General features: G+C 41.6%; 1 protein-coding gene and 1 long non-coding RNA gene across 3 annotated transcripts in view; one reads left to right on the top strand and one right to left on the bottom strand.

Annotated features, from left to right (window-relative positions):
- Positions 1-27,398, top strand: part of PEX14 (peroxisomal biogenesis factor 14) — a 120,615-nt gene that overhangs the window by 48,254 nt on the left and 44,963 nt on the right. Inside the window, exon 3 of the mRNA XM_006196642.4 lies at positions 172-256. Coding sequence (XP_006196704.1) covers positions 172-256 — 85 coding nt within the window. The remainder of the gene's footprint in view (positions 1-171; positions 257-27,398) is intronic.
- LOC140700987 (uncharacterized) lies at positions 7,850-17,548 on the bottom strand. Of its 2 annotated transcripts, none has more exons than XR_012079759.1 (3): positions 17,397-17,548; positions 12,360-12,399; positions 7,850-8,154 (listed from the first exon to the last, which is right to left on the bottom strand). It is a non-coding gene; the product is annotated as an uncharacterized lncRNA (long non-coding RNA). The 2 variants fall into 2 exon arrangements; XR_012079760.1 differs by lacking the exon at positions 17,397-17,548 and adding an exon at positions 16,890-16,923.

Genomic DNA, 27,398 nt, shown 5'->3' with positions numbered 1-27,398 from the left:
CAACGTAGGCTCTTATTTAGGCAGATTTTTATATGTGAGAAATAGCTGATTGTAAATTTCACCAGTCTTGTGATTGTTTCTATGGACCTGGGATAAACTTGGAGGATTTTTAATCTTGAAGTGCAGACTACTGAAGTTTGCTTTTCTTCTCTGTTTTATCTCCCCTGCCAGATTGCCACAGCAGTGAAGTTTCTGCAGAATTCTCGGGTCCGCCAGAGCCCACTTGCAACCAGGAGAGCATTCCTTAAGAAGAAAGGTACAGCTTCCCCGTGGCGGTGCAGAGTGGCCTGGGCAGATGAACGAGCTCCTACAGCTGTCCCACTGGTGTTGGGGGGAGGGACGCCCCCAGTGGGAATGATACTTCTCTCCTCAGGGTGGAGCAGAGAGAGGATACAATTCAGATAATTGAGCACCAAGTGTAAGGCCAACAACTTAGCCCAGAACAGCCTGGCACAGGCAGCGTTTGGCAGCAGAAGAGGCCCATTGGATAAGCAGGACTTCTGCTTTCCAGCCTGTCCTTCTGATAATGACCCTGGCTGCAGAACGACTGGCTTTAGGTTAGGAGGTCAGCTGCTTCAGTGAAGAATGAGGAAGAAAGAAATGAAGGATGAGGGAAATGAGATGACTAAACAAGGTCAGGCTAAGGTCAAGCTTGGGGTCAGTCTGATTTACCGACTGAAGTGGTAAATTACTGGTTTTATGATATTTCTCTAAGCAGGGATTCAATAGATCTTGACAAATTCAATATTGTCCAAAGCAGACAGAAACTCTTGGTTTTATTGAAATTTAGGATATTTTTCTTTTTTTGTGAAATACAAAAGAGCTCCAAAACAAAAAAAGAAATCTGACTTTTCATTCTTCAAATGTTTAATTTTCTAAAAAGCTAGGAAGTTGTTTAAAGGCCCTTAAACACCATGAGGGAGGTAAGTGAGGTTTCTTTCCCCCAGACAAAACTCTTTTTCCTTTAGGAGCTGGAACGTCAGCCTCAAAATTCTGGGTTTTGAGCTTTAAGTAATTAGTGGCTGAACTGGAAGACAGCATGGTTTGGTGGTATTTCCTAGGTCTGCCCCAGGATATCCCTCTGAAGCGATGCTGCGGGACCGTGTCCCAGGGCTGCGCTCGCAGGGTTTGGGCAGAATCAGCCCAAGCGATTCATCCACAGGCAGCCGTTTAGAGGCAGCCTCAAGGCCAGTCCCTGTAACTGAGTTGATGAGGGGCGCTGGGCGCTTCCTGGCGGCATCATGCACGCCCCCCATCAGTAGGAAATTATTAAAATTTGGAGCGCGTTGGCTGGCTTCTCCACTCTGCAGCCATCATGCCATAAAAGAGTTTTTCCTTGAAATATGTGTACCTATGGGGAGTAATTAATCATAAAAGCTTGGGGATTTCAGCTCTCTCATCAAAGCATTGAAGCTGGGGAAAGCTGAGCCTAAAAGCTGTGCTGATTACCCGGGGTAACCTGAGACAAAATCTATGGTTGCCGAGAGATCCTTCGCCCCAGTATATTGTGCAATATTATAACTGCCTGATCTTCTCTTTCACTGACAGTGACCAGTTATTCCTCATTTTCTCTCAAACGCAACTGGGTTAGAATTTCATTTGCAGAAGGTATTTAGAGCAATTTAGAGACAAATGTCTCTGGTGTTTGCTCGGCACTTCCCCACTGCAGGCTGTGCTGAGCAGTTTGAGTATCAGGAGCTCCATCTAATCTGTTTAATTTTAATAAATCCCTGACTGGGAGAGGGAGAGAAGAAAAAAAGAGAGGCAGAAACTCTGGGCCAAATAATACTTCTTTTGAGTTAGTTGGCTAATAATTACTGCAGAGAATAAACTGTTTTGTATAATTATTATTTGTTGCTCCTTAAAAAAAAAAACAGCCAGTTAATTAATTCAACTAAGAGTGTTTACCCTGTGCCGAGAACAGAACAGACAAAATCCTTGCCCTCCCAGAGCTTAAATTCTATCGGGGGAAGACAGTCAACAAACGAAAAAACAAAACATGTGGTTGTTGGATGGCAGGTGCCACGGAGAAGAAGGGTGCTGGCCTGTGGGCTGGAGGGAGCCGATGCTGTGTGGGAATGGGTTGCACTTGTCAGCGGGGTGATTACACGGTGTCCCTTGGGGAGAGTGACATGTGAGCAAAGACCTCAAGGAGATGAGTGTTTGTTGGTACAGAGCTGGTGTGATTCCTTCATGACCCCTGATGTGCTGTGGGGTCTTTCAATTTTCAGCAGCAGGAAACTTGAGAGGCATCCTGCCTTTCTTCTTCTAAAGAGAACCACTGGAGTTTACCCCGCACTTAAACCTGGAATCACTGGACTTAATCACCCATCTCCATTATCCTCTAAAACGCTACTTCAGTCGGTAATTATCTATTTCCGAGTTGAATCCCAATAGAGTAAGTTCTGGCAGGACCTTTTCTGGGCAGAGAATTCCAAGGTTTGATCGGCGTCTGGGGAAGAAGAGCCCTCCGTGGATTTAAACTTCACTTTTCAAATTTCCGGCTGTTTCGGAGGGTCAGGCGTGCACGATCAGTGTGGCTTGGCACCATCTCTGATGGGTTGGGGTGGGGGGCTTTTGTAAAGGAGCATACCTCTACCCTGTCCCTAACAGTGGTTGGGAAGGAAAGAGAGTCAGCTCACTGGTCTTTGAGGGTGGGGAGCGTGGCTTGAGGGGAGGGACCAAGGCTCTGGCATCCTCCCATTAGTGTCTCCCCATAGGACTCGTTGCTGTGGTGGGTTGGAGCGCTGACTTTGGGCGAGCTCACAGCTACTGTAGTCTTGGCTTTTCCTAGCAAATGTCACTTCAGGGAATTGCAGTGGAGCACTGCCTTGAATTATAATCCTGACTTTCTTTTTTTTAATAAACATCTCTTTCCTGAAAAGGCAAATCCAATTTTGTTTTTCTTTTAATATTATTTAATATTTAATACAGAAATTGAGGTCCCTGTAGTGCACGTCAGTTCAGTAGAAAATGAGGGTTACTTTAGACGCATCAGCTGAGTTTGTTTTATTGCGAAGCCGCAGTCCGGAGCAGGGGCTTCGTCCTGCCTCTGTTACTGACAGGTTAAACGTGTGCTGTCTGATTTCAGAGGCCGGGGAGGGCGGGGGACTGAATGGGATAGGGATGGAAGAGGATTGGTTTGCAAAGGTCTTTTGTGTTTGTGTTTTTTTGTTGTTGTTTTTGTTTCTTTGAGATCTCTTTTGGATGCTTTAAAGTCTGAATATGGAGTCATTAATAGAAACGTGAAGTTATTAGAATCGTTCATCATTCTCTTTGAAGCTTGTTCTGCCAGTTTGTGTAGTTTACAACATTTCTTCCTTTTATCGGGAATTTTTGGATGAAAGAGAAAAGCAGCTGTTTACCTTCAGAGTATTAGAATAAATGTTTGTGTTTTCCTTCCAACCACTTGGTTCTGCAGATGACATCGACTGCAGAGTCAGCCACACATGAAGATAATTGGACTGTGTGTGGGGTTTAAGCCCTCATAGAACTGGTCTATATATAGAAGCAGTTCTTGCCAGGCAGGCATCGTATCTGGGGTTGTAAGCAGGCTGTAAGCCAGGAGGTTAGAGTAACTTAAAAACAGCAATAGAAGCAATCCAGAAAGTTAGAGCGTCCAGGAAAGTTAGAGGCTTGGGCGTTGTTGTCAATAGGCTTGTGTTGATTTGACACCCTGTCCAACCACAAAATGTGGGAGGCAGGCTGCTTCCGAACATGTCTGGCAGGCTGAGTATAAGGTGGCTGAAAGTGATGCCTGTTGGTAGCAGGTTTGGGGGTAGATGAGGTTGAGAGGAAGGTAGAATTGTCTGTTAGCTTTCTTTAAAAATCTGTTGCACAACAGGCATCTAGAAAAAAGATGAGCATCATCCGCTTTTTTGTGTAATGCTGCGTGGTGGGGCCTGGGTGCTGCTGGCTGACCCCTTGGCTCACAGCACCCTTCTCAAGTACATAAGCAAAGGGCTGCATTCTCCCTCATCCAATAAATAGCCAGGCAGGGGCTGGGGGCAAGGAAAATAAAACACACTACCGTGCTTTCTCATTCTGAAAGGTAAAACAAGATCTTATCTTTCGTCTGTTCCTGGAAGCGGAACCCCCAGTAGCAAAAGTGCCTCCTTGCTGGAAATGAACTTGAGGAAGAAACCTGATGGTCTCAACCTTGGTAGTGGGGTAGAGGTGAAGGGCTTCTCTCACTGGAGTATTTTAAGGGGGAGTGAATTCTTATACAGATTTCAATTTAACTCTCTTTTATTACTTTTCTTTTTTATCATTTACGTCCATTTCATGAGGTAGTTTGCATGTCCTTGAATGGAATCTCGTTACCATGAAAGCTTTTTTAGCATTGATTTCATAACAGTCTTAATTTAATAGCTCCGTCATTACTGAGTAGCTCTGGGAGTGGGGCCCTGGCTTTCCAGGTCACTGACCTTTTAATTACAAACCTTGTTCTGATGGCCAGGTTATCGACTGGACAGCTCCCAGCTTGTGCCCCCAGGATGAAAACGAAAATAACTGTGTTTCCTCCTCCATCTCCAGAAAAAAAAAATGTAACCTCATGTGTTTCTAAAATTAATTTTCTCCTTCAGCTTTGCTTTATAATTAATTCTTTAATGTGTCTTAGTAAAGCCAGAGTATTTTTATAACGCTGTTTTTTCTAGAGCTTGGGTCCAGCAGCTAGCTTAGAGGGGGCGGGGAAGAGGAATGAAGATCTTGCCAGCTACCACCCCGCACTTGAGTGTGGCCCATTTCCTCATCCACAGAATCTCCTGTGGCTGCTCTGGGAAGAGCGGCACTGGCCCTGCGAGGGGCTGCCTGGCCCTTCTGATTCTTTGTGAAAGAGACGTGGGTTGTGGCATTAAGATTGAGATTCACTCCTTTATTTGCTGGAGTAATTGAACCCTAGATATCATGGACATTTTGAAGAAACGTTCCCATTCTGAGAGAAGACCAGGGTTGGATGAATTTTCTTCTTGTGTCTTACCACTCTGTTGGTCTTAGGTGACTGGAGGAAGCAGGGACTCTCCACGTGGGGTTCTGCTCAATTGGGAGCCTGAACTCTGTCGGTTGATGTAGGTACTTTCCCACTGACGATGAAGAGGGAAAGAAAAAGGAGAGGACAGTGGTCACTAAGTAGGGGTGACCATCGGTTCTGGCTTGCCCAGGACTGTCCTGGTTGTAACACTGGAATTCTCACGTCCTGGGCAGCCCTCCAGGCCTGGGCAGACAGGTCCCCCTAGCTGTGCAAGCTTTACTCAGGGGTAGGAGCTGCTGTGAGAGACAAAATGGGGGATTTTGGAAGCTGGGGGAAGAAGTAGACTAGCAGAGTCGGTCCCCTCGAGTTCGTGTTGCCGTCGAGTGGCATCTTCCTCAAAGGCTGCCTGCTTGCACTCCCCCTGGCCCTGCCCTGATGCATTCAGTGTAGGGAGCCTTGGGGGCGGGAGGCCGTGCCCTGCAGGCGAGTGAGGAGCTGCCGGTGCCCGAGCAGACAGGGTGTGCGTGGCAGCCGCGCGCGCTTGTTCCCAAGGATGATTGAGCATCTCCATCCATCTGTTGTGAACGGACCGTCTTCCTTCCCTGCCAGTCTTGCATCTGCATATCCGTCACCTGCTGTTCTGGACCAGCCTATCCATCACACTGACTGGTGCCCCCCATCAATTTTCCTGCTCCCCTTGTTATCCAAACTTGTCTTGGACTCCACAGATTTTTCTCAGCATCCAGGATGAGAACTGTAGCAGCTGCATTAGCCGAACGCTGTGGCTTCCCCGTTTGGAGGGGGAGCTGGTAGCACTTGCTCCCCTAGGACAGCTGAGTCGAGTAGTTTTCCACACTTCACCCTGTGAGGAGGGGAAGGTGGCACAGAGGAGCTTGAGGTGGATTTAACACTTTTGGATTTACCGAGTTGTTTTGAGATTTTTCTCTGAAGATGAAGAATGACTCTTCTTGCGTGCCTGCAGCACTGCTACAAAGAAAACCAAAGTGACATCTTGTACAGTAGTAGTGTCGCAGAAGTTTTTTCTTTTATTTTTTTGAAAAGGTAAGATATGTACATGGTTTCAAAAATTCAACCAGTGAAGGCTGGATAGTGAAGAGTAAGTCTTCCTGTCACGTCTCTCACTGCTGTCCCCATCCCATTCTCTTCCCCAGAGGATGCTGCTGTTAACAGTTTTCTTGTATCATTCCAAGGATAATCTAGCCATTTAAGGCACTTTAATATGTATTCACATAAAGACCTGTTAAAGGCAGTAGTGTGTTTACCTTACACTTATCATTACACCTTGGCACTCATTCCACTTTAATACATACAGATTTGCTTCATTCTTTTCAGTGGCTGCATAATATTCCTGAATCAGAATTTTTGAGTCAGTCCCAAATTAGTGGACATTTAGGTTGTTCCCTGTCTTTTGCTGTTTCAAACAACGCCTCAGGGGATGTTCTTGTTAGATGTTGGTGGACGTGTGTCAGTTTGACACTGCGCTAACGTAACAGCATTCTCCACATGGTAGTAGGCTATGGTACATTTTTATGAAGGTTTCAGATTATGTCCCCCCAAAAAAGAATATAAAACCATCTTCTAATATAAACATGACAATAGATGAAAGGAAATTATTAAGAGAAAAATGACAGTGTAACAATTGTCATTAACACGTGGCACAGATTTGGATTCTGAGAATTCTGGTCACTGGTTACATGAAAAATGCTTCCTTTCTAAATAAACCCTTTTTTACCCCATTTTTTTGAAGGGATATGAGCTTCTAAATTTAATTTTTGATTCAAAATAAATGTTCAGATAAACGAAAAACTCCAGAAATTTGAAAGTTAATCTCTGTTTTCAAAATGAAGTACAGTCCCTTAGAATCCACGGGGGATTGATTCTGGGACCTCTGAGAATATAAAAATCCACAGACATTCCAGTCCCTCGTGTAAAAATGACGTAGTATCTGCATGTAACCTCTGCACATCCTCCTGCATGCTTTAAATCATCTCTAGATGACTTATAATAGCAAATAACGTGTAAGTAGTTGCCTGCGCTCGGCAAATTCAAGTTTTGCTTTTTGGAGCTTCCTGGAATTTTTTTCCCTGAATACTTTCAATCCATGGTTAGTTGAATCTGTGGATGTGGAACCCACACCTATAGAGGGCAGACTATACAGTTGTGACTCAGTATCCAAGCCGGGGCTTTGTTCAAGGACTGGCCAGGGATACCACAATCCACGGCTGCTCAGATCTCACCGTCCACTCTCTGTATCCAGGCTCCGCGTCCACGGGTTCATCCAACCTCGGACTGGGTTGCGGTGCTTTAGTATTTATTGGAAAAAATGCATATTTGTGAACCCACGCGGCTCAAACCCATGTTGTTCAAGGATCCTCTGTATGGCTTAGTTTTCTTCTGTTGTTGTTGGACATGTTATGGGTCCTAGGCCATTGGTTAGGTGGTCCACCTTTATTCAGTACCTGCTGAGTGTGTGCAGAATATTACTACATTAGGCAGTTCGTGAAAGAAAAGCGAAGTGCTCATTTTGCAGTACAGGAGGCTCATTAGAAGGAGGTGGGAATGGATGCTGAGTGCTTATCAACCGTATCCATGTTTACCCATGAGATACAGGAACACTCCAGAAGTCAGCAAAATCTGATGAGGAAGAGGCTGGAGTATAAGCCTTACCAGGACCGTGAGCTCCTCTGGGGCGGTGAGTGCGTCTCATTCTCCCAGGCCTGGCAGCTGGGGTCAGAGGCTGATGAACCAGAGGTTAAGTGACTGGATGAGGAGAGTTAGAATACACTTACCAGAGAAAGTTTCAAAAGGAGGTCATTTTTTCTTAAGTCTACAGTTTATTTATTTGTTCAACTCTGTATATATGTAGTTTCAGAGTTGCTAACCCACGTGCTTTAGCACACTCCTGTTTATATAAAACCCACGTGCTTTAGTACACTGGTGTTTATATGAGCAGTGTTTATATATAGTTATTTTCTCTTTAGTCTTATAGTGTCTAGTGAAAACGCTCTTTCCACAATATTTAGCTCAGCAGAGCTCAGCTTTGACCTAGACATTGAGGGAGGCGGTGGATGTCGGTGGTCAGAGAGGGACAGGAAGGGAGTTGTTAGCGTGGGGAGGCTCGTGCAGACAGATGTGCAGTTAGCTGGATTGGCCTGTGGGATCTGCAAAAAAGAAGGGAATTGAGGTGGGTGAGGTGGGCAGTGAGGGAGGCAGAGTTAGGACTCAGTATTATAAATAACAATCGGCAGCACTTTTTGAACCTGTTGAAACTCCATGAAACATATTTGAGGGCATAACTCAGGGCCCTGTATTTAAACTGAATTGTCCTGGCAATAATAAGACCAGCTACAAAGAAGGTCCTTCCAAGTCCATTGTTAGATGCGGAGGATCTGGACATGGCAGGTAGCAGTAGAAATGGAAATAGAAATGACAGCATATTTAGATAGAGAATTTTATGGTTTATAAAATACATATATGTTAATTTCTTCTTCACAATAATCTTAGTGTGTAATAGGCAGGTTAATAGATATTTGTTGAGTGAATGGATGCATGATTTAATGAATCTTCCATTTTACAGATGTGGAAACTGAGGCTCAGAAAGGTTAAGTAGTGCAAATTAATGGCAGAAGTAGAACTTGGACCAAGGTTTCTAACTAGAGTTCTTTGAACTTATCATCTACTTGCTGGAAAGGAAGGACAGAATCCCAGAGATTGTAGAGAAAAGGAGTAAGCCATACTCAGTAGTAGATTGGATGTGTGAAGCGAAGGAGACAGAACTGAAGATGACCCTCAGGGCTGTTTTACTGTGTTAAGCAGCTTTATTGAGATGTACATGGCATACAGTAAACCATACATAGCTAACCTGTAGAATTAAAAACATTTATGACATGTATGTGTACCTGTGAAACCATCACTACAGTCAAGATAATGAACACACCAACCTCCCCCCAGATATTTCCTCAGGCCCCTTTGTGAGTCCTTCCCCCTACCCCCCTACCCCCTACCACACCCTGGTTCCCAGGAAAGCACTGCTCTGCTCTCTCTCACTGTAGGTTAGTTTACATTTTTTGAATTTTATGTAAATGGAATCTTAGAGTATGTGCCCCTTTTTTGGCCTGGCTTTTTTAACTCAGCATGATTATTTTGAGATTCATTCATGTTATGTGTATTAGTGGTTCATTCCTTTTTATTGCTGAATAGTATTCCATTGTTTGGATATACTGCAGTTTATCCATTCACCTGTTGATGGACATTCGAGTTGTTTACTGCTTATTAAAAGTAAAAAATCATAAAAATATTAAATACTACTTAAATAAAAGCTGCTATTAATATTTCTGTATAAATCTTTGTAGGGACGTATGATTCCTTTCCTCTTGAGCCAGTACTGAAGGGTAGGATGTCTGGAGCATATGGTATGGTGTGTGTTTAACTCTTTAAGAAACTTCCAAACTGTTTTCAAAAGTGATTGTGCTGTTCTGTGTTCTCACCAGTGGTGGGTGAGGGTACTAGGGTTTTGAGCCTGGAGAATAGGAAGCTGCAGGTGTTAGATTTGTAATTTGTTTCCAGCAGTAAAACCACATGGCTTTGGAGGCTTTCTTAAGAGTGACTAAATAATAGGTCAGGTTTAAAATACTTCACCTTGGGAGGTAACAGGGCATAGACTGCCTAGGTTCAAGTGCCAGCTTCACCACTGTCTACTGTGTGGCCCTGGCTAAAATACTTAACCTCACTGTGCTGTGATTTATCTCTAAAATGGGGTTGATGGTAGTATATACTGCAAAAGGTTCTCTTAGAGTTAAATGAAAATAATGTGAAAAGTGCTTCGCAGAGTTCCTGGCACTAAAATAAGGGCTTAATTAATGATGACAACAATCAACAGTATATGTCCTCTTCGAAGGTATATTCTTAATAGGCTATAATCATTTTACTGTAATGTTATATTAAAAAGATACACTTGTTGGTATCATAAAAATTCATGCAACAGGAACCTCTAGGGATTCTGAGTCGAGAGGGATTTAATATAAGAAGATGGGACTTTACTCACTTATTGAAAGGGCCGGAGGAGTGGACACAAGACCAGGCCTCCAGGAACGACTTCCAGAACATTGAAGGACTAACTTGCTGGGACAGCTGCTCTCTCTGCCCAGCCAGGAAGACAGGGAATCAGGAGGCTACCACTGGAACTTTTGAGCCGAAGAGCACACCCTTTGAGGGATGTTCCAGAGATAAGGGAGTCAGTGCTGCCACCACTGCAGTGTGTCCCGACATCCGGAGAAAAGGTGATGGGATGTTGGAATAAAACTTCGCTTCTAACTCTGTCAAAACTGCCTCTTGACCCCCATGAGTAAAGCTGGAGGCTGGAGATTGGACACTGTATGGGAAACCTCAGTGTTTCCAATCTCTTGCTTGGCAATCTGCTGATGTTTGTAACCACCAAAAGCAGTGGGTATAGGCCTTTACCTCATTTTGACTTTCTGAATAACTTGTGAGTCACCTAATTCCCGTCCAGAACTCTGGCAGCCAAGGACTCTGGGAAGTGTTGCTTTTAGCATTCCAGCCGCTCTGTTACCAGAAGTCACACTAGAAAGAGGTAGGAATGGATGCTGAGTACCTCAGAGGAATCCATGGAAGAAAAGAAATTTACGAATGCAACGTAATTGCTCCCAAACAGGGTACAAACACATTTATATCACAAACCTCTTTTTTCTGAGGCCTTAACTTGGTACTTTTCAAGCCATTTAGATGCCAGCCTACAAAATGAGGGAAGTAATTCACTTTGCTCCAAACCAAGCTAGTAAAGAAAGAGTCAGCCAAAAGAGAGTTCGTGTTTGCAGTCTGGAAGCAGGTGGCAGTGGTTTATTTGTAAATCTAAAGTATTTCATTCAACACAGAGCAAACTGTGTGTATATATAAGGGAAGGATACTTTTTCAGTCAGCCGTTTTTGTTGTTTTTGAGAAGAGCTGGGCCTTTAATTGTTAACAGAGCAGCAGTGATATATCTCCAGTTTGTCCAAGAGATAAATATTGATGTGTTCTGTATCACCACGGGCTTTCGGATGGTTTTAAGAATACTTGTTCCTCCTTCCTGGCCTCACTTAGTGATGGAAGTTCTTCTAATGAGACTCGTCTGCGAACGGCAGGCAAGGGAGTTTTCACCAGGGGGCTACGTGCTATGTTGGAAAACGTTGGAAGTAGGGACTTCTGAAACTTAATGTAAGGAACAACTTAAGGCCATCTCCTGAAAAATATTTTATGTTGATTGAACTATAATTAGAAGGATTCTAAAATAACTTTGGATAGTAGTCATTCATTTACTAATCCATTGTTACAGTAACATTCTTGAGCCTATGCCCTTTAAAAATAAATGTATTTGCTGCTGTTCTGTGTGCTTGTGTATTAGAGGATCTGGTTTGTGGAGCATAAGTTGGTGTGCTTTTATTTTAAATGTACTTTTCATTGTCGACTTGCTGGGTTGGTCAGTCAACAGCTTATGTTCTTTCCATTTTTGAAGTAGAGGTAACTTACCATAGGTCCTCAGTAAATAGAGTGATGGTTCTCTCTCTCCCCACCTCCACACACGCACGCACGCAAGCTTAGATTTAAATTGTGCTGAGAATTGAATGACTCCACTAATTTTTCCCTTCCAGCTTTAAACAGACTTGTGTTTGGTTTCTAAAACATTCTGATAGGAGCTAGTCTTCTCAGATCTCACCCCTTTCATCAGACAGAAGACTTGGGAATGCTCTAGTCTCTTACTGTTAATTATTCTTTTTAGTTTTAAAGCCCTTTAAAGTAATCTTTCTGTAATTAGATTGTTGAGTAGATTGTCTTTAGTAATATGGTGGTCTTTAAATTTTGTGTAGATTTTCAGTTTGTTAAACGATTGTAAAGGCTTTCATTCATAAAGTTGGAGTTTACCTCATCATGGCATTTCAGGGGAAAAAAAACATGACCCTTTGTGATAAATTAAATATCACAACCACAGAAATGTCATCTTTTCAATGAAACCTACAGCGCATAGGAATGGGACTCTCTTCCACTCTGTTTTTGGCTTCAAGCTGGATCTGTACTCTTAACCAACAAGAAAAATATCTTACCACCGACAGTGGTAAACCTGTGAAGCTGGAGAACAAAGCCGTACCCTCTCCTGCTTTGTGAGTCACAAACAGAATTGTCAATTAAATTATTCTAATTGCAAAATTTCGGGTCTTGACCAAAAGAACACAGGTTGAGTTTGAAGAAGAGGCAGTTTAAAAAATCAGTTTAACTTACAAGCGGAGCTAATTTGTACAGAATGTAATTGGAAGAGAATAAATATGGAGCTTCATGATGACCTCTTTTGAGTCCATTTCTGGTATTTACTTACTTTTTTTTATTTTCAATCAAAGGCTCTCCTTTAGGCAGTCCTGAAAAAGAGGAGACTAAGTATTAAAATAGAAATAACAGAAAGTAGCACTGTTCTTTGGAAGACCTTAATACCTGATTTGGACAGATTTTTACCAGTCACTCATCCATCCATGTATTTACTGAGCGCATATTTTTTACTGTGCTCATCTGGGGACTGAAAATATAATGGTGAATAAAACAGCATTCTGGGGTGGAGACAGACTCCCCCAGAAATGTGAAATGTGCAGAATGGCTGCAGGCAAGCAAGGTGCTGTGAATGTTGGGCAGGCATGGAGGGCGGGGGAAGGCTTGCTTTGGGAGGGCTGCTGGAACCAGAAGGTGAAGAACGAGAGCGTCGGCAGAGGGACAGAAGCTCTAAGACTCCGAGGCAGGAAAGGAGCTGGATTTGATCCAGGAACCCGTGGTGGGACTGTAGTTGTGAGTGAAAAGAAGAGTGACATCCTACCAGCTTCCATCTGGAGATGCTATTGGAAAAAAAGGTTCTGTTGGAGTTTCATATCCCCAGTCTAGAATCTTTCATATGGTCAGTTACCAAGTTCAGCTCTATTCACCAAGCGCTCCTAGTCTGCTGTCTCCTGAGCACTCTGCTAAGTACATTAGGGACACAGATGGTCCTTGCCCTCCGAGAACTTGGTGATGAGATGGTAGAAACTATTCAGTAATACAGTCGCTGTAATTTATCAGCAAGCCTGAGATGATACGATACAGACGATAACCACCAGCATGTGTATTCTGCTTTATAGTTTGAAAGCATTCTCATGTGCATTTGTTCATTTAATTTTCATGATAACCCAGGTTAATTCCTCAAAAAATGTGCACCTGAACGTGGAAGCTTACAGAAGCCCACCAAATTCAAGGAAGGGGTCTCTGTCATCACCACGCCATTGAATTTCAGTGCATCGTCTGCTCACGTGAACCAGGACGGTCTCCTTGAAGAATCACATTTTTAGAAATGAAAGGATCTATTTTATCCATGCCTTTTCATATACTTTTCTATTATCAGGAATAGAAGATGAATTTGATTTTAATTTTATTTAGTTCTGGAGATTTTCTTGCTGCCTCCCACAAAGGCTCTAGCCCCGAGAGTCCATTCTTATGCTCAAGAAGAGAGAGAATTGGACTTGAAGAGGATGGCTCTGTTAGTGAATGCTGTTGACTCTGTTGTTCTGTACAGAGGCTTTTATTAGGACAGTAAAGGGTAAATAGGGCGATCTCTGCTCCGGTGGAGAGGTCGAATGGTTACATTACACAATCTTCTACAGCATCTTGCAGCAAATTCATGGGTTATATTAAAAATTGCAATCATATCATTTTTTATAGTAAATTGCTGACCTTATGCAGTAGAATCAGCTTTATTGAATTTCGCCAAAAATGCGTTTATAATTCTGCCATACACACATGATATTCATGTCCTTGCTGTCCATGTGGAAATGTCCCTTTTTATGATGTTAAACAAATTAAATCGACTTTCTCCTGAGCTGCTGTGTCTCACCTTTAAGATCCACTCTCAGGAGTCGAACCTCCACAGAGCTGCGCTCACCTCCCTCAGCTCGATGTCAGCACACAGAACACTGGAGTCTGGTGCATTCGGAAGCCTTGTCCCAGCAGCACAGATTTGGCCTTGAGATGATTTTGAGATGGTTGCAGGGCAGTTAATGAGTCTCGTGTATGCTGAACGCTAACAAGGCCTGACCATAATTATTCTGTTTTAAGGAAATGGTAGATAGTTGTTTGAAAGGATTTCATGGTGAACTAAGAATACACAGGCACAGTTCTCAGCTATTCACTTGTGAATATTCATCACAAAAGTTTAATCTTAAACCAGTTTTCCTTGAATTCTCTGTAGCTCTGCTCCCTTTCCAACCAGTGTGGGATCAGGGATGCAAACTAATTTTAATATTAGTCTAACAGAAGCACAATCAGGAAGTTATAATGCATATTCAAGTGAAATAAGAGTTTTTTAAAGTTACCTGCTTTTTAGAATCATTTGCTTTGAGTTTTTCTCTCCTTTTCATATGTCTGTTGTCTGCATGTCTATGCATGTGTTTGTATACATCGCTAGTTCTCTATTTCCCGTAGAAAGGCAGTATGATAGTGAAAAAGCCACTCGTCCATCTGCTAACCATTTATTAAATGTACATTTCTTTCTTGTCCCAGCATTTGTACTAACCACTGAAAATAGAAAAATAAGATTTAATATTAGTATTAAGTATTTACTATTAGTGGTCTAGAGGGATTCCATGATATTCAAACAGGTGTAGGATGGGTGATAAAATACTACAGGTGTAATAGGTATGTCTAGAGGCCTAGAAGAGGGAGTGGTCGGTTTTGTGGTGGGTGAGGAGGACTAGTGGGGAACGGTTGAAAAAGGTGTCTGCGTATCATTACCCTTATAGGAATCTCCGAAGCGGATTTGTTGTTTTTAGGGTTTGGGGAGTGGTGGTGACTTTAATCCATGCCAAGATGTGATGGGAACATAGACTCCAAAGCAAGAAGTGGTCCAGAGGATCAGGAAGCAGGCTGGTAAGTTGGAGAGGGAGGCAGTAGTCAGACCTTACGTGTGTTAATGCAAGGGTTTGGATTTTATCATGTGGGCGGTAGGGAAGCCATTGAAGAGTTTTCTGCAGAGTCGTAATGGATCCTACTTGTGTTTCAGAAAGCTTGCTCTTTAGTCAGTGTGGGCAGTTAGGAGTTTATTGCAAGCATTCAGGTGAGGAGGGCAGTTCGGGAGATAGAGAGGATGAGGGATTAGGGAGAATGAGGAAGCAGAGTCTGCAGGAATTGGTGGCTGAATGGATGCAAGGGGTGAAGAGGAGGGAGGAGTCAGGGCCCACTGTCCATGTGTTTGCCCCAGGAAGTTGGTCTAGAGAGAGTGGGAAGGGTGCTGGACCAGGAATCAGAGACAGAGAGAGGATGAGGGATTAGGGAGAATGAGGAAGCAGAGTCTGCAGGAATTGGTGGCTGAATGGATGCAAGGGGTGAAGAGGAGGGAGGAGTCAGGGCCCGCTGTCCATGTGTTTGCCCCAGGAAGTTGGTCTAGAGAGAGTGGGAAGGGTGCTGGACCAGGAATCAGAGACAGTGTGAGGGCCAGAGGCCTAGAAGGAAATCCCTGTAGACCCCTGTAATGTGGCCAGTGGTTCTGCAGTTGGAGGGCCGTGTCAGGCTGTGGCACTGTGTAAGTGCCCTGGCTTTCACAGTTGCTTCCACAGGGTGACTGTTAGGCTTTCTCTCTTCACATAGACATTGTTAAGTGGTTTCACTGAAATCTGAGGCTCTCGAAAGAAAGAGAAGATGGCATTTGTGAAGCAAGTGTTATTTTATCTGGAAATGGCTTCTCAGTGAGAAGCCTGGTCACTGCTTCCTGGTGGAACCTGCCTCTCCTGCCAAGAAGAGGGTCCCGCTGAATCAGACCATGACCATCGTGGGCTGCTGCTCCCACCTGCCACCAAAAACGCATCCTCCAGAAAGCTCTCTCTTTCGTCACCTGTTCCTTCTTTGCTCTTACGTGAGTTTGTCTATTTCTGTCATGTTTGTATGTATTTCCACTGATCTTTTCATTCATGACAGGCAGCTTTGCTGATGTGACCTCCCCAGGTTCCAGGGCCTCCCCACACACTGTATGACACGCTAGTGACGATGGCCTGACCCTGCAGGTGCCTTGGTTTTCTGGTGGCAGATGGCCTTCTTGGTACTTTAACTCTTACAAATCGATGAGTCAGAGGCGTAAAAAGCCGTGGAGCTAAGGCAGAGTCTAGTGGTCAGAAGCTCCAACAAGACTGAGGGTTAAAAAGACCCAGTTAGTATAAGGAATGCCTTCCTGGGAGGTCTTAGAGCGCAGTTGGTGACCCTCATGATACTGATTCCCTGGTCGCCTGTAAGAGGGGTGGAGAAGAGCATTTGGCTTCTTCAGGCTTCTCCCCTGGTGCTGGTCCCGCGCTCCCCGAGGCTCTCAGACATCGTAGGTGGAGAGTCTTCCTTTCAAAGGGCTGCCTCCTCAGCCTGTGCATTGCAGCTCTGTCCCGTCTCACACCCAGGGCCTAAGCTGACTTGTATTGGCCCTGAATTGTGACCTGCAGTTTTGAAAAGCATATAAGTTGTACACTTTTTATTTTTTTTTAAAGTATATATGAAAGCATATTTCTTCCCTGTAGGCATCTTGCTTGGTTGACTTTTGTCTGGACTTTCCACAGAAAGCAGCCTCATTGCTTGACTTGGGGCTGCTTTAAAGCACATGCTGGACTTCTCTGGAACTCACCCTCCTGCCTCCTCTTCAAACCACCTGCACCGCTGACCCTCTTCCCCCAGCTACTCACACCAGCCGTGCCTCGTCTCTCATTAACCGTGTCTGCCCGAGACCATCGCTGCAGTAGTCCTCTTTGGTGGCTTTCACCACTTCTTTCTGCTTTTTTTAAGTTAAAAACCTTAAATACTAAATTAAGAAGAAATTTTAAATAAACGGTTTGAAACTTTGGTATTGTTATCCATTCACCTCTGGTAAACTCTTTAAGACGTTGATCTAAAGAGCCTTCCTCCTTTATCCTTCCCTGTGTACATAGTTGGGGGAAGGATGGGGAAATTATGGAGAAAAACATGTTAAAAATGATTTTCAGTGTAAAACAAGAGAGGGAAAAAAAACAATGTTTAAGGAAACCCCCAAAAAGCACCTCTCATTATGATAATTAAACGGGAGCATTTAACCCATCAGAATGTTCTGTGTGTGTGAGACAAGCCAAGGAGCTGTGTGCTTGAAATTAGAGATCTAATCCTCAGGGAAGAGAATAGTTAAATAATTTGTTTTCAAGGTGCGAGAGCAGAGCCGGGAAGGCGTGAGTGTGTGCGCATGCGTGTGTGCGATGCACCCGTGAGGGTGCGGGGCCGCGGCGTGTTTACTGGGAATACCCTGGAGGTCGATATTTATCAGCACCTGTGCGCTGTCAAGAAGCGCACGAGCCGCCGTGGCCTGTTCATTAGGTTTTCAGAAGAGTCCGGGCCTCACCTGTGGCCGGGTGTTGCATCATAACAGGAGAACTTGCTTCATTCCATCCCTCTGGGATTCACAGGAATAGATTTGAGAGACAAGATAAGACAGACGGAGAAAGAGAGGTGCGGGAATTAGGGGAAGGAAGAAAGCAGATTGACTTTGAAGAATGCGCATGGCACAGACTCCCCAGGACAAAGCATTCCATCTGCTTGGGCTGGCACTCACAAAGGGTGGGCGTTCCACAGAGTGCTGGGCGAAGGGGACGGCTCAGAGGCAGCCTTCTCCGTTCAGGTGTCCTCTGCTGGTGTTCATGCCGTTGGCAGGGTGCCTTCTGTGCCATGGGGTGGTGCTGGGATTTCTGTGAATGATGGAGATCAGCAGGGTGTCCTGTCTGCCCCCTTTCGTGGCATAACATTTGTCTTTCTGTACCCTGGCCTCCTGGAAGCTGCTCCGTTTCTCCCTAGAGATTCCCAGAGCTTGGCAGCTGCAGTCAGAATTCCACAGGACAGGCTGACACTTGGCAGAGGGGAGCCATGCCCGTCTCTCCCTGCACCCCTCATTAGGGGATGAGCTCTTTGGCGACTTGGGGTGGGAGCGCTGATACACATGTGATCCTCTTAGGCTCACGGTTTCTGAGAGCAGTAAGGGTTTCTATTATCCTAATAAGGAGCCCATGGGATGCTGGTTACAGTGTGATAATCGTCTCCTTGGAGGGTTAGAGGCAGTCCGTGTGCGCTGACCTCATCCTGGGGGAGTGCTGATGAAACCTGGACTCTGCCTCACCGCCTCATGTCGGGGGAGGGGGAAAGTTGCCCGTGGTTCTCTGGCTTCATCATTACCAGGCTTGCTTGTCTTTGGGGCATTTCATCAAAACTTCTTTAGTTTTGCTTAAGAACTTTAAAGAGCTGATGAACCTGATGGAAAATTTCCTGTAATAACTCAGTACAGCGGCACACTTCGCAAATACCAGCTAATTAATCCTCAGAGCACCCTGGGGACAGTGGAGGGGATGATAGTGGCACTGGTGTTTTTTATCCCCATTTTGTAGACTGAGAGACTGAGGCACCTGGAAGGGAGACAGACTTAGGTCAGAGGGAGGGCACAAATCTGGAAGCTGAGGTTAGAGGTCTCTGCCTTTTGGCTTCTGTTGAAACTGTTGGGTCCTACCTCAAAGTCATTTAGGAAATCACCCTGGATTTTGCCTCTCTTCCCTGTTTATTTATTTATTTATTTTTTGGTTGTTGTTTTTTCCACTTGATGCTATGTCTTGGATATAACTTCATGTCCATAAATATAGATCTCTGTCATCAGTTTTGATTGCTGCTTGGCATTCTGCTAAGAGTGTGCATCGTAATTTATTTTAACCCATCCCCTTGATGGACATCTGGGTTATTTTCATTTTTCACCATTGTAACAACTCTTTCCTAATATCCTTGAGAAATGGGTATTTTCCTACTTTTGGGATCACCTTTTCAGGATAATGACCTTTGAGGTGGAACCCCAGGTACAGAAAATGGGCTTGTTTTCATTTTCCTGTGCTTTGCTGAACTGCCCTCTAAAAAGGCTGCGCCAGCTTCCAGTCTCAGCACCTGCAGTCAGTGCTCTGAGTTCAGCTATGAGTTGTCACCTTGGCCGACTTTTAGGATTTCATCTTTTAGCTGAGTGTAGAAACTCCCCGACCTCAAGAGTGTGGAATACTAGCCTGCATTTTTCTTCATGGTTTTAGTTTTCTTTTATGGAGCTTGTTTTGTTAGTAGAGCAACAAAGGATAAACTCAGTTTTTTCCTAGTGACCAGCCTGATTGTTCCAGCACCAGTTATTGAACAATTTATTTCTTCCCCCACCCATTCCACCTGTCACTTTTGTCATGTACTAAATTCTTAAATATACTAACATGTGATCAAAGACGTTCTGTTCTCATTCTTTGATACAGTTTTTGGTTGTTATGCTAATACTGCAACGTCTTTATGACTGTAGGTTTGTTACACACTTTATCTGTGCTAGAGTGAGTTGGACTCTTCATTGTTCTTTTTTAGAATACTCCTGGCTTTGCCGGCCCTTGAATACTTTTAAACTCATTTTAGAATTACTTTATCACTTCTCTTCTTCTTGAGCCCACTCATGGCCAATCAAAAATAAAATCCTTTTGGAATTTTGATTATAATTCAGCATAGAAATTAGGAGAGAACTGGTATCTTTGCAACGTGCAGTCTTTCCACCCGTGAACGTGGTGTATCATTAGAGTAAAACATGTTCCTCGCTGGTGCAGTTTCGCGCAGCTCTCGCATAGTTCCTGCACGTTTCCTCTACTTCTAAATATTTTTTTTATTGTTGTTGCTATAAGCCCTGTATTTTCATTATATTTTCGAATTCACCTTTGTTAACATTTAGGAAAGCTGCCAATGTCTCTGCTTTTTAAGAATTACGGTATTCTTTTTTAATAGTCCTGATTGTTCTTATCAGATGTCTTAGGCCTTCTCAGTAGCGTATCTTGTGAAAATAACAATACTTCCCCTTCCCAGTGCTACATGACTTTACAGTGTTTTTGGCTGGGCCTTCCGGAACAGTATTAATTGAATACGAGTGCTCAAAAAGGTAACATGGGTATGTTCTCATTACCTCTTTCTCTTCAAAGCATCAATTTAGAAATGAAGGGCATAGGAATATGAGAGAAATCATCATTATGATCCCCAGGCTTTTCAAAGCACTTGTTCTCCAGGGGCCTCCATTTTTCACCTGTTTTGGCTGGTACTTATTCTTTGCCTTTAATTGTTTGACAAGCCATCGTGGGTTTGTAGCAGAGGAGAAAGTCAACATTATTTCTATTTTTTCAGGTAAAAAAGCTGAAAGACAGTGGACATGACTTCCAAAGTCACTAGGCCAGTAGCTCAGTGAGTTGTTGCTTCTCATGTGGAGCAGAGCCCCAGCCAGGGAGAGAGACGTGGGAGCGCAGTACGTTCAGTGTAAAATCTGAATCGAGAAGGGCCCATTTTTGCCTGAAAGAGCACATAAAACATGAACACTGTGGGACATCAGAGTAACTATTTATTCTGCAGAAACGGAGACCTCTCGTGTCTCACGGACAAGTATACTAACGGCAGCCTCCGTGTCGCCAGGACACAGATTGTGGTAATGGACCGAGTGGTACAGGGCTGCTGGGTGGGCGCTGGTGTTTCCAGTCTCACCACGTCTGGTCTCCTTTGTCTATTTCCACCAGATTATGACATCCGAGCTCTGCTTTTAGCTTGTCCCTTCCCTGCACAGAAACTTTGGGTAGTTCTTCATTACTTACAGGATAAAATCTTATCTGCTTTACTGTTTCCAACCTGATTTTTTCTCAATCTTTCTATTTTGAACAATTTGAAATTTACAGAAAAATTGAATGGTGCAGTGAATACCTGGGTACCTTTTACCTAGTTTCTCAGTTGTTAACACTGCCGCATTTGCTCTCTCCCTCTCTTTGTCCTTCACTGTTACACACACGCACTTACACACACACTCACACACACACTTTCTGACCGTTTAAAGGAAGTTGCAGATATCATGACACTTCAACCCTAATTAACTTAGCATAAGTCTCTTAACATAGGAGATACTCCCACATAACCATCCACATTATCTCACCTGAGAAAATTAACACTAATCTGCAAAAATCATCTAATAAATACATTCTGTATTTAAATTTTCCCAGTTGTCCCCAAATTCCTTTAGCAGCTTACAATCAGGGGACAGTCTGGGCTCGTGCACGGCATTTCATCACTCTGTCTTTTTATCTTAAACTTGCTTTTTCCTCTTGCTTTTCCTTGTTTTACTTGCCATTGCCTTTTTGAGGTGGTCAGGTCAGTTTTATAAAACACTATACATTTTGGATTTGTTTCACTGTTTTCTCTTGGTAAGATTAAGATTAGACATTTTTGATGAGAATCCTTGATAATGGTGTTGTGTACTTACACTGCATCACATCAGAAAGTGAGAACTGTCAGATTCTTCTGCTCGTTGATGGGGTGGCCACCAGTTCTCTCCATTGGAAAGTTACATTTCCCGCTTTGGAATTAGTAAGTGTGCTAAGAAGTGCTTTTTTGAGATCATGTTGTCTTGTGTTACTCAACAGCCTTTCATTCAGTGGTTTTAGCATCCATTGAAGATCCTTGCTTGGATCAACTGCTTCTTTGGGATTTTTTAAAATAGTGATTTTTCTAATTTTATAATTTCCTAAGCATTTATTATCTAGTATTCTTTAAAGAAGAGCTTTCTTACCTTCCCTCTCCTGTTTCTTGCCTTTATTTTCTTATGAGTAGTGCTATACATTCTTTATTTGAGGGTCATAATCCATTATTATCATACTTCTTTTTTTTAAGGTTACCCTCCGTTTATACTTATTACATAATATTGGCTGTTGTACATACATCCTTGTAGCCTGTCTTACAGCCAACAGTTTTTACCTCCCTCTCCTCCACCTCTGTATTTCCTCTCCCCTTCTCTGTTAACCACCAGTTTGTTCTCTCTGTGAGTCTGCTTCTTTTTTTGTTACATTCACTAGTTTGTTAAATTTTTTAGATTCCACATATAAGTGATATACAGTATTTGTCTTTTCTGTCTGACTTATTTCACTTAGCAAATGCTCTTCAAGTCCATCCATGTTGCAACAAATGGCAAGATTTCATTCTTTTTTATGGCTGAGTACTATTCCATTGTATATGTATACACCACATCTTCTTTATCCAGTCATCTGTTGATGGGCAGTTAGGTTGCTTCCATATCTTGGCTACTGTAAATACTGCTGCTAGGAACATTGGGGTGCATGTATCTTTTCGAATTAGTATTTTTGTCTTTTTCGAATATATACCCAGGAGTGGAATTTCTGGATCATATTCTATTTTTAGTTTTTTGAGAAACCTCTGTACTGTTTTCCACAGTGGCTGCACCAATTTATATTCCCACCAGCAGTGTATGAGGGTTCCCTTTTTTCCACATCATCACCAACATTTGTTATTTCTGTTCTTTTTGGTGATAGCCGTACTGACAGGTGTGAGCTGTTATCTTGTGGTTTTGATTTGCATTTCCCTGAGGAAATGCAGATGGCCAACAGGCGCATGAAAAGATGCACACTATCATACTTATTTTTGATGCTCTCATTGTTGCCAGTCTGGTCAGTGGGCACCTGTGCAGGTTGGCTTCTGGGTCCCTTGCTTTTTGGTACAAGTGTCTCAGGTGCACCTTATACTGTCTGTGCCCTAATCCTGGAATCAGACATTTTCCCAAGGTTTCTTTTAGTGGGGATGATCTTAGAAGCCAAGATCAGGACCTTAGTCACATGTGTTCTGGGCAGTCACTGCTTCTTTGTCTTCTTTAGTGCACAGAACCATGCATACATGTACACGGACACACACATGGTTTGGTTTATATTCATTCACAATGTATGTGTGTATACGTATACACACAGTTCAAACTTAACATTGCAGGATTTTCCTTACATCTCTTACTTCATGTTTATATCTTTTTTCCTTATAATGAGACATTGGATTCTTAATAAGTTTGATATGCCTATTACTTACGACCTGTAATAGGAATAAAATGGTTTTCAAATTACAAATGAATATTGTTATCAACATTTCTCTTACGAAGTAAAGTTTAAGATTTCTTTGCGGTTATTTTTGTCCCTGGATTAGATTAGCAGTTCTCAGGGTGAGGTCTGTGGAGCCCTCATGGCTCCCCCAAATGCTTTCAGGGGGTCTGTGAGATCAAAACAATTTTCATAGCTAGCAGTGAGACGTCATTCGCCTTTGTCACTGTGTTGACACTTGCAGTGGTAGTGCAGAGCATTGGTAGAGAAAACGACGGGCCTCTCACTGTATTTTCTATTGCTCTGCACTTGCAGTTTAAGGAAAGCCCATTTCACTTAAGATTGTTTTTGATGAAAAGAGTGAAAATGATTAGTTTTATTAAACCTTGCCACTCAAGTATACATCTTGGTAGTATTCTGAGTGACACAGTAAAGTGCTTCTGTTGTGTGCTGAAGTGCAGTGGTGGTCCCACACACATCTGGACAAGCACTCATGTGGTGGTTTTGAGTTGAGCTAAAGTAGCTGCTCTTTCCTTGGGTACCATTTTTGCTTGAATGAGGGATAGAGAAACTGTGATAAGTCCGACTTTAAATTTTGGAAGATAATTTTCCTCAAAAATAAACAAAGTGAGCCTGTTGTTTCAAGAAAACATTGACAGTATTTGTTGTCAGTAATAAAATGCGAACTTTCAAGTGAAATTAGAATTTTGGAAAATGTGTATCCACCACGTGAGTTAGGCAGTTTCCCGATAAAGAATTCTGATGAGATCATGGTGACATTAATCAGTGTGCTTTTTAAATATTTTGTAAAAAGTCTCTCAGCATTTGGAAGCTCTGCATACCTTAGTGAACTGATACACAACTTTACAGAATTACACATGAGTAACATATTCATTCAAAGTGCAAGATAGACCAAAGGATTTTAATGGGACAGGATATGAAAGTTTATTGATATCATTTCAGATACCACGTTGCAGCTAATCGTTAAGGAGCTACCACTTAACTGAGTCTTGAAGTATCACAGAATATCCACAATTATCTGAGAAAGCTGTTAAGAGTCCGAGATCAACTTTGACCCTTATCTCACGCCATATATAAATGAGAAAGGTAACTCAATGAAGCATCTAGAAAAACAGCAGAATATCTTCATGACCTTGGGGTAAGCAAAGATGTCTTACCTAGGCCATAAAACTCACTACCAGAAAAGGGAAAAAAGGCTACATCAAAATTAAAAACTTCTCTTCATGAAAGGTTAACTGTAAGAAAGTGAAGGGACAAACCATATATTGAAAGAAGATATTACTAACATATGTATCTGACAGAGTTCTTATATCTAGAATATATAAAGAACTCCTAAAAAAAAAAAAAAACTGCAAATCAGTAAGAAAAAGGCAAATAACCTAATTCTTTAAAATGTACAAAAGACTTGAACAGATATTTTAATAAGGAAATTTCTTAAAAAAATTTCTAAATGTTTCATGAGCATATAAAAAGATGCCTAACATCATTATTCATCAGAGTAATGTAACTTAAACCCACAGCAAGTCACCATTATATACCCACTAGAACGGCTAAAATTAAAAAGACTGAGAATACCAAGTGTTGGCATGAATGTGGAGTGGCTGTGATACTCATACATGTTGCTGGGGGGAGTGTAGCCACTTTGATAAAAATGTTTGGCACTTTCCGCTGAAGCCGCACATATGCTGGTTCTATGCCCTAGCAATTCATTACTAGATACAGACCCAAAGGGAATGAGTATATGAAAAAACGTGTGCAAGAATACATGTTTTAGTTTTATTTAAGACAGCCAAAACCTTGGGGAGGAAATGTCCATCAGCAGAAGAACAGGTAATTCGTGGTGTAGACACCCAATAAAGTATTGCATAGAAAAAGGTAAATTACAGGTCTGTACAACTACATGGATAAATCTTAAAGAATCCTCTTAAAGAAGTCAGATATAAAAGAGTACATACATTTATATGAAGTTCAAGAACAGGTAAAGCTAATATTGATGATCTCACGGTATAGTGATTACCGTGAGAAGCGTACAGATGGGAAGGGCTGCTTACTGGAGTGCTGGGAGATGTTCTGGACTTCAGGCTGAGTGGTGGTTACACAGTGTATTCATATATATAAATTCTTTAAGCTGTATCCTTAAGATTAACTATATTATGTCTCAATTTAAAAAATGAGGGCTTATCATGATTAGACTAGAGGAAAATAGGATTTAGAATTCTTAAGCTGCATTCAGAGGGAAGAAAAAGTCATCAGATCTGTAAAGGTTAGGAAAGGAAAAAAAACTATAAACGTAGAGGCAGTAAACACAATAAATACTCATAGCATTAAAAAAATTTTAAAAAAATCCCTTATTAAAAGACAGATTCCAGACTCAGTAAAACCTGAGGAAAAAACAAAGGCCCATTTTATACTGTTTTCAAGAGACGTACCTAAAACAAAACAACACGCTAGAGTTGAAAACAAGGGATGAGCAAGATGTATAAAGCAAATGCAAACCAAGAGGAGCAGAATTGGCAGTATTCATATCAGGCAGATTAGAAAGTCCAGGTTAGAAAATATTAAAAAGAATGAGGAGTCAGTTTATACCATTACAAAGTTCACTCCATCTAGAAGACATAAATAATCATGAAACTTTATGCACTTGAAAATATTCTATCAAAATATATAAAGCAATGCTATTAAAAACACAAGAATTTAAAACCACATGGATGAGGATATTAACACACTTCAGAATTTAATAAAAGTAATATGTAAATAAGAATATGAAATAATTGGATACACAACAAACATCTGATATATAATACAGAATTTTGTACACATGAAACAGGATATATTCAATTTTTCAGTCCCATGGTACATTTATAAAAAGTTATATAAATTGACCACAAAGAAAAATCTAAATAAAGTCCAAAAGGCGGAAATCATATAACTCCCCTTCTCTGACCATTAGGCAATAAAACTAAAATTTACAGCAAGATGCTCTGCAAGAAAAATTTGGCCACTTGGAAAATTTAAAACACTCTTCTACAGAATTCCTTTCTTCTACTTTGTTTGGATTTTTCTTATGTTCCTCTTCTAGCTTCTTGAGATGGGTATTTATTTTCTTTCTTTCTTATTTTTTACTTAAAGAGATCAGGGAAAAAATGGCAAATAGCAGTGCCTGATACTCCCTCAAAATAGATTCCTAACTGCTATATATAAAATAGATAAACAACAAGTTCATACTGTATAGCACAGGAAATTATATTTGATATCTTGTAGCAACTTATAGTGAAAAAGAATATGAAAACAAATGTATGTATGTTCCTATATGACTGAAGTATTGTGCTGTACATTAGAAATTGATGTAACATTGTAAACTGACTATATGTCAATTAAAAAATATGTATATAGATATAAAAGTAAACTTCTGAAGAGGTTAAAAAAAAAAAGATTCCTGAAGTGAAGTATTGAAGCACAGGGTGTGATCCTTTCAAGACTCTGGATACATAGCAGTAGTTTTCCAAATAGTCATACCAGTTCCTTTAACAGGATCTGAGAGTATCTGTCTCAGTATACTAAATGTGTCTGGTCTCTAAAAACAAGAGTAACAAGACCACTTTCTCAGATTGTTTTAATATGCATTTATTTGATTAATAACCCAGTTGAACCTTTACAATATGTTTGTTTCTTATCAGGAATTTTTATTCAATCCTTTATTTTCTGCTGGGCTATTAGTGCTCTACTTATTGATTTTTAAATGCCCTTTATATATTAAGAATATTAATTCTTTGTCGTGTTTGTAAACATTTTCCCCATTGTTCCTTGCCTTTTATGTTTTTTAATATATAAAAGTGATTATTTTCACATAATCAAATCTATCAATCTTCTGATATTTCCTCTATTATTTTTATGAAAGAGATTCCTTTCCCATAATTATTAAGTAATAATAATTACAGTAACAGCAACAGCTAACATTTGTTGAGGGTTGATTATGTGTCAGGCAGTGAGCTAAGTGCCCTTATTTAATCACAAAAACCCTATGAGGTAGGTATTTTTTATTACCTTCTTTCTCAAGAGAGGTTTAATTTAGAATTTACCCACAAATACCAAACCAGTGATAGGTTAAATATTCACCCACACTTTGTTTTAGTTTTTATAGTTTACTTTTTTATATTTAACTCTTTAATCCTGAAATTAATGAAGTTATATGAAGTGAAACTCCTTTCAACTATCACTTTCCCCCAAACAGTCCTTCAAATAACAGTTTTCCCCATTTCTTAGTTACGCTTCCTTTATTATATATTAAATTTCAGTATATAACAAGGTGTCTTTCAGGGATATCTGTTTTGTTTTATTGACCTATATCCTCTTACATTATATGCCAGAGTGTTTTCATTGCTGTACCTTTATCATCAGTTTTAATATGTACAACGACAAGGCTGACTTCATCA

The sequence above is a fragment of the Vicugna pacos genome, chromosome 13 (assembly GCF_048564905.1).
Source record: "Vicugna pacos chromosome 13, VicPac4, whole genome shotgun sequence".
Lineage (NCBI taxonomy): Eukaryota > Metazoa > Chordata > Mammalia > Artiodactyla > Camelidae > Vicugna > Vicugna pacos.
Note: the sequence above shows the minus strand (reverse complement) of the source record. Positions and strands in the feature narration are given on the sequence as shown.